This window comes from Primulina tabacum, chromosome 14 (assembly GCF_025594145.1).
Source record: "Primulina tabacum isolate GXHZ01 chromosome 14, ASM2559414v2, whole genome shotgun sequence".
Taxonomy (NCBI): Eukaryota; Viridiplantae; Streptophyta; class Magnoliopsida; order Lamiales; family Gesneriaceae; genus Primulina; species Primulina tabacum.
Genome location: NC_134563.1, coordinates 36,435,311 through 36,443,168, shown reverse-complemented (window position 1 = coordinate 36,443,168; position 7,858 = coordinate 36,435,311). Strand labels below are relative to the sequence as shown.

At 36.1% G+C, this 7,858-nt stretch overlaps 1 protein-coding gene across 1 annotated transcript; it reads left to right on the top strand.

Moving 5' to 3' along the window:
- The first annotated feature begins 1,663 nt into the window (after window positions 1–1,663).
- Window positions 1,664–6,297, top strand: LOC142524000 (uncharacterized). The gene is made up of 5 exons (XM_075627725.1): window positions 1,664–3,299; window positions 3,579–3,791; window positions 3,879–4,082; window positions 4,824–5,704; window positions 5,920–6,297. Exons 1-5 carry the CDS (start codon window positions 1,664–1,666, stop codon window positions 6,295–6,297), a joined length of 3,312 nt encoding a protein of 1,103 aa, XP_075483840.1.
- The last annotated feature ends 1,561 nt before the right edge of the window (window positions 6,298–7,858 follow it).

The following is a 7,858-nucleotide window of genomic DNA, read 5'->3' as shown; positions in this document are numbered from 1 at the left end:
AAATAATAGTTAAAAAAACAAAAAACAAAAGAAAGGCAAAAATGATTGATTGATGAAACATTTATAGGAAAAATTAAATAATGATTGGTTTTATAAACGAAAGCAAAATACGTACTTAAGGAAAGTCAATTCCTTAAAATATACATCTGGTTAATGTCCTAAAACTTGTTTCAAATTTCTCATGATGATTAATTTATAATCAAAATCATCGATTGAAAAATAAATGATTTTCACATTAGTTTTTTTAAATAAAATAATAAAAATACTCTTTTTATAGATAACAAATCTCTCAATTCATTATTTTAACAGATGTAATGGATTGCAACAAAGTGTCCAAATTAACTTCTATTTATTTACTAAAATATCATAATCATTTTTGAAAAAAATAGAATCAATATGAAACTAGCTTTCAGATTATAATTAAATTGAACATAAGCAAATTTGATACCAAGAAACACAACAAACTATTATTTTATAATAAAACAGAAAGAATCACTTTTTTAGTAGATGGAAACTCTTCCCTTTCCTATTTTAGAGAACGCATCATTCACCACATAACGTAATTTTCTGCTTTTGTTCGGTACATAATCAAATTTCTGATTAATTCCATGTTGAATCACTTGTCCACGTGTAAAATTCTCATTTCATGTACCTTCGAATCACCTGTATTTATGGTTACACCATTGACGTGTGTAAAAATATAATATGTTATTCGGTAAAGAATATATATATGTATAAAAAATGTTTTATATATATATATATATATATTGAAAGGAATTTTATTTCTTGATATATTTTTCTTTTTTATCTTTAATATTTTGTCTTTCTAGACATGATGATAATCTCGAAATTGATGATATGATCTCTTATAAATTCAATATGTGATATAAGACTATATTTTGATATGACTCGTAATATCTTTAAGATATGATATCACAATATCTTTAAGATATTATCCTTGTTTTAAAAAGAGTTTGTTTCCTAATGAAATTGGTTTTTCTATGTTAAATAGGACTCAAAGGAGAAGAAAAAAAAGTGTGAGAGAGTGACGATACAGAGCAAAAACTTTCGGAGAGACAGAGATGCATTTGTACGAAGAAAAGGTTTTCTGATTGAAGTCATCTCGTGATTGATAACTTGTTGCTGTGAAGTGCTGCCAACATCCGAAGACAACACCTAATCACCGTGTAGATTAGTGTGTGGAGTTTTGAAGATTTTTTTCACTTCTCAGTTGATGCATCCTATGTATTTTGGTTATACGATTTGTTAGAGGTTTAGGATGCAATTTGTTACTCGCCTTAATAAGGTAGTTGTTTTATTCTTTCACTAGTATTGGTTTTTGTAAACTTACAAGTTTTTCTAGTGAATTATTTTGCCCTGAGGCACCGCACAAGTATTTTATACTTGTGCATAATTTACATCTCGTATCTTGTATTATTAGTGTCATTCCAGTTGTGTGTTAATGTGTTAAACTATAATTTCCGCTGCATGTTGTCGTGGGTGTTACAACACCTACGCACAACACCTACATTCTGATACACACAACATTCACCCTCGTCACATTCACCCTGTGGAAACGGTACTTTCAATTGGTATCAAAGCCTCCACTTGACGCTACTAAGTGAGATCCTGTTTTGTTTTGTTTTCCAGGTGGAAAGGGATCATGGAAGCATCAACAAACACTGTTTTTAGACCTCCCGTATTGGATGGATCAAACTATGCATTATGGAAAGTAAAGATGAGGGTTTTTATTAAATCAATTGAAGAAAGAGCTTGGCAGCGTGTACTTGATGGTTGGAGTCCACCAAAGATTGAGGATGCTGATGGAGACACTCGGCTCAAACCTGAAAGTACATGGACAATCGATGAAGTGCAAACGTCAAATATTAATTCCAAGGCTCTCAATGCTATATTCTCGTCTGTTGACACAAGGATGTTTAATTTAATCACCAATTGTGTTTGTGCCAAAGAAGCTTGGGATATACTTCAGAAACATTGTGAAGGATCCGAGAGTGTGCGTAAAACTAGGCTAAGGATGGTGGCATCAAAATTTGAAAGCCTGAGAATGGAGGACAAGGAGTTTATTCTTGAGTATGATAGCCGGTTGAGACAACTTTCTAATGAAGCTCACAGTCTTGGAGATCCCATGTCCAATGAAAGATTGGTGAACAAAGTTTTAAGATCTCTACCTGAGAAATTTAATGTCAAAGTTTGTGCAATTGAAGAATCTAAAGACACTTCAACAATCAACCTGGATGAATTAATGAGTTCTCTCAGAACTTTTGAGATGAATCTTGATTTACAAAAGAAGGATAAAGGGAAGACAATAGCCCTTGAAGTTTCAACTGACTCTTATGATGAAATCCTTCAAATATCTAAAGAAGTGAATGAATTTGATTTAGGTGAAGATTCTATCTCTCTAATTACTAAAAAATTCGGTGATTACTTGAAGAAAATGAGAGAGAAGAAGAAAATTGGACAAAAATCTGTGTTGCCCAATATCACCACTTCTGCAAAAGCTCAAAAGTTTACTCCTATGAAAGGACAATTTCGACCAAAAACTGAATTGCAAATCCAATCAAATGTCAGAAATCTGGACTCAGTACAATGCAGAGAGTGTTCTGGATTTGGACACTATGCCAATGAGTGTGCCAATCGACTTCGGAGAAACAAAGGCATGGCTGTCACTTTGAGTGATGAAGAGTCTGATGATGATCAAGGATCAAATGAATCTGAAAATCACACATCGTTGTCTACTGTGATCAAGGAGAAGCGTTCAATGCAAATCAATCCTTTGGGTGTTGCCACAGGTGTTGCAATACCTGGTCGCAACATCTCTTCAAATTCAGTGTGTCTTAATTCTACAACCCTTGGTGAATCAAGTCAGTCTGAAAACCAAGAAGTAGATGATGATGAAGTCACTCTGGAAAGTGTGCAGACAATGTATGAAGAATTGTATGAAGACTGGATCAAAAGAAATAAAGTGAATGCAATTCTCTCCAAAGAGAACACTGAGCTGAAGTCACAAGTATCACGACTTGAAGTAATCTTAAGTAAGAAAGATCTGGAATTATGCAAAGTCAAGGAAGAACTTGGAGAAGCAACTCAGATTCTTGCCAAGATGAATTCAAGTTCATCCAAACTTGATTCACTTTTGATGATTGGACAAAATGACAAGGCTGGACTTGGTTATCCGAACAGTCTGTTCGAAATTGGAGAATCTTCCAATACTGAGAGAAAACCAACTGTTTTTGTCAAAGGAAGTGTTGAAACCTCAAATGCTACACAAACTGAAAAAGGTACTCCATCTAAAAGGTAAATATCTACCAAGAAGTCCAAATCCAGAAAACGCCACTTTATCTCCCACTATTGTTTTAGACCTGGTCATATCAAACCCTACTGCTTTAAACTGAGAGATGATTACAAGAGATGGGAATCAGAACAGGTGTTGCCACAGGTGTTGTATAACACCCGACGCAACACTGCCAACAGAAAACCGACGGTAAAAAGGGTTTGGGTACCAAAGGCTAAGATTCAATGTTCCGTTATTTATACTTCATTAAAGACTAACATTGCAGGAATATGGCACTTTGACAGTGGCTGTTCGCGCCACATGACAGGTTCTAAAGACCATTTGATTGACTATGTTGAATTGAGGAGTGGTCATGTGACATATGGTGGTGGTGCTAAAGGAAGAATAGCTGGCAAATGGACCTTGAATGTTGATGGACTGCCTAGTCTACACAATTTGCTTTATGTCGAAGGACTTAACTCAAACTTAATAAGCATAAGTCAACTTTGTGATGATGGTTTACATGTTAAGTTTGATAAAGACAATTGTGAAGTTTTTGATAATACTGATACATGTATTTTGACAGGTACAAGGTCGGCTGACAATTGTTATCAACTTGGAGAAGACTTAGTATGCAATCATTCAAAAGTAAGTGAACTAAACTTGTGGCATCAAAAATTGGGTCATGCAAACTTCAAGACATTAAAGAACCTTGGTAAGTACGATGCTGTGAGAGGTATGCCTAATTTATCCTCTGGAATTCCGTATGTTTGTGGTGCATGTCAAAAAGGTAAGCAAACACGTGTTCCCCATCAAGTGTTGCAACACTTTGGGACAACACGGTGTCTTGAACTCTTGCACATGGATCTTATGGGTCCAATGGAAGTGGAAAGTCTTGGAGGTAAGAAGTATTCATGCGTTTGTGTGGATGATTTCTCTCGCTTTACTTGGGTAAGATTTCTTAGAGAAAAATCCGATACATTTGATGTTTTCAAGAAATTACATGCTAAGATTACTAATCTACATAATCTGAGGGTTGGTAAGATAAGGACTGACCATGGTAAAGAATTTGAAAACTCACACTTTATATCATTTTGTGAAAAGAGAGGGATAACTCATGAATTTTCGGCCCCTAAGACTCCTCAACAAAATGGAATAGCCGAAAGGAAGAATAGGACACTGCAAGAAATGGCTAGGGTCATGTTAAGTTAAAAGAATATTTCAAAGAGATTTTGGGCCGAGGCCTTGAACACAGCATGTCATATTTCAAATCGTGTGTACTTAAGGAGTGGTTCTACTATGACATCCTATGACATCATCATGGGAAAGAGGCCGAACCTTAAGTATTTTCATGTCTTTGGGTGTGTATGTTATGTTTTGAATGACCGAGACCATCTTGCAAAGTTTGACTCTAAAAGTGACAAATGTTTATTCGTTGGTTATTCATCTAATAGTCGTGCCTATCGCGTGTATAATCTGAGAACAAGAACGACTATGGAGTCTATTAACGTTGTTTTTGATGATCTTGCAGATCTAACGGGAAAAACAATCGAGGATGATATTGATGGGCTGCTGAACGAAAGTGAGACACTGCCTAACACAGATGTTGCACCCGGTGTTGTAACACCGGAGACAACACCTGCACTGGCAGAATCAAATGATGAACTAGGAAAGTATACTGAGAATGATGACAGTGTAACCAATGAAGAGATTGATATTCCCAGCAAGGTTCAGAAAAATCATCCATCATCTCAGATCATTGGAGAAACATTTGGAGGAATGCAAACGAGAAGAAAGGAGAAGGTAGACTATCGCAAAATGATGGGACTAGTATGCATGACTTCTGTATACTCTCAAGTAAGTCACTCTTGTTTTGTTTCACTCATGGAACCCAAAAATATAAATGAAGCCTTAAAAGATGAATTTTGGATTGATGCAATGCATGAGGAACTTGAACAATTTGTTAGGAATGATGTGTGGGATTTGGTTTCCAGACCCGATAATGTGAATGTTATTGGAACCAAATGGATCTTTAAAAACAAAACTGATGAATCTGGAATTGTTGTGAGAAATAAAGCTAGGCTAGTGGCTCAAGGGTATACTCAAATTGAAGGAATTGATTTTGATGAAACGTTTGCCCCTGTTGCCCGGATTGAATCGGTTAGACTTTTACTTGCTATTGCATGTTACATGGACATAAAATTATATCAAATGGATGTGAAAAGTGCCTTTTTGAATGGCATCTTGAAAGAAGAAGCTTATGTAAGCCAACCTAAAGGATTTGAAGATCCACACCACCCGAACCATGTCTACAAGTTGAAGAAAGCACTCTATGGACTTAAACAAGCTCCAAGAGCATGGTATGGAAGGCTTACTGAATATCTGCTTGACTTAGGCTTCAAAAGAGGTGAGGTTGATAAAACCCTTTTTATTCAAAAATCGAAGCATGATATTCTTGTGTGTCAAATTTATGTGGATGACATCATTTTTGGTGCTTCTTCTCAAAAGCATGTTGATGAATTTGTTAAATGCATGTCTACCACATTTGAAATGAGCATGGTATGAGAATTAAGTTTCTTTCTTGGATTGCAAATTAAACAAATGCATGATGGTATCTTTCTGTCAAGTATGCCAAGAATTTGGTGAATAAATTTTCTACCGAGAACACTAAACACATGAAAACACCAATGGGGTCGACTGAAAAATTTTCCAAAGACGATGTTGCTGCAGGTGTTGACAACACCCAGTATCGCAGAATCATAGGCAGTCTTCTTTACTTAAGTGCAAGTCGTCCCGACATCATGTTTAGTGTATGTTTGTGCACCAGATACCAGGCTGATCCTAAAGTCACTCATTTAAAAGCTGTCAAAAGAATTTTGAGATATATAGCCGGGACAGTTAACTTAGGTTTGTGGTACACCAAAGAAACAAACACAAATCTAGTGGGGTTTAGTGATGCTGACTGGGCTGGAAATCTAGATGATAGGAAGAGTACCACTGGATGATGTTTTTATCTAGGTAACAATTTGGTGTCATGGTATAGTAAAAAGCAAAATTGTGTATCTCTGTCCACTGCTGAATCTGAATATGTTGCAGCTGCTAGCTGTTGTTCACAACTTTTGTGGATGAATCAAATGATTAAAGACTATGGTTTCAACAGTGACACCTTAATTGTATACTGTGACAATTCAAGTGCAATTGATATTTCAAAAAATCCAGTACAACACTCTCGAACGAAACATATAGACATTAGACATCATTTTATTCGAGATTTGGTTGATAAGGGTACAATTCAGATGGAATTTGTCAGAACTGAGAACCAACTGGCTGATATTTTTACAAAACCATTGGATTTTGAGAGATTTTCCAATCTTAGGAAGTCTCTCAACTTGTGTGCACAATGATCACTCACGGATGTTGTCCTCGGTGTTACAACACCTGTGGACAACACTCAGCATGCATGTGCATTTTATTTTTAGGATGCTAGACATATTGCATACATCCTGTTTTGTGTGAAGCCTGTACAAGTGAAGGATACTGAATGGTGTGCTCTCAGTTGTGAATCAACCTTTCTATCAAAATTTTCTAAAGTATGGAGTGTGCTGAATCTAAGTCATTAAGCTGTGAGGATGTTCGTGTACCACATGATCTTGTCCAATGTAGAAAATGACTTAGAAAATTCTTGAGCAATAAGGTGAAAAATAGAAAAGAAAAAAAAAATTGTTGTTTAGAAGAAAATGGAAAAAGCTACCTAGAGGAGTCCAATGAAGATCGTTCTTCTAGTGTGGGAGCTACCACTTCTAATTCAAAATACAGATGGAAAAAGCTACCTAGATGAGTCCTATGAAGACCGTTCTTCTAGAGTGGGAGCTACCATGTCTGAATTAAAAATGTTCAAGAAAGTTTGAGTCCAACTTGCGAGTGTTGCCAAGAGGTGGTGCCAACACCTAAGTACAGACTGATCACAGTTTGATCACATGCGTGTGCATTTCATTTTTGATCATACTTTAGGCATAAATTTAAGTCATTCATACTGCTGTTATGTGAATTCATCATGACCAGTGGGCTATCAGTTTTTAATTCATGAAATACGAAGAAAACCCTAACCGACTTAATTTTGAAATTTCTTGATTTCTAACTGTTTGTGGGGTTAATTCGACGTGGTGTTTTATCCTGCCCGATTTCTTGAAATAATGATGGCACTGTTTCAAAAAGTTACCGTTGGGTGAGAGTAAAAATTGAGTTGAAAAGGTGCTGAAGTTGCGGCTCAACAGAATGTTACCGTCGGAGAGGTGTGCTTAAATATTTAGGGATAAATAAGGAACAACTTTACGGCTTACTATTTTTCCTCATATTCTAAAATCTCTCATACCCTAACTATTTGTTTTCTTTTTCGCGCAAAAGTATCTGTGTTCTTCGTAAATTTCTGTCTTCTTCGAACTTCCCTACTTTGCTATTCTCTATTTCGCAGATGGCTGGCTTTGATCCTCAAGACATTAGGAGTGAAATGGCTGCGAGCATGGGTGACAAATCACCTGACACAACACCCACAGCCGCAACCGATGT

What these genes read in the sequence shown, in the direction of transcription:
- LOC142524000 (XM_075627725.1), top strand. Translation starts at nt 1,664, where the DNA reads ATGGAAGCATCAACAAACACTGTTTTTAGACCTCCCGTATTGGATGGA. An exon ending in TGCTACACAAACTGAAAAAG is followed by an intron (nt 3,300 to 3,578) that starts GTACTCCATCTA and finishes CTAACATTGCAG; the next exon opens with GAATATGGCACTTTGACAGT. An exon ending in TTGTGGTGCATGTCAAAAAG is followed by an intron (nt 4,083 to 4,823) that starts GTAAGCAAACAC and finishes ATGATCTTGCAG; the next exon opens with ATCTAACGGGAAAAACAATC.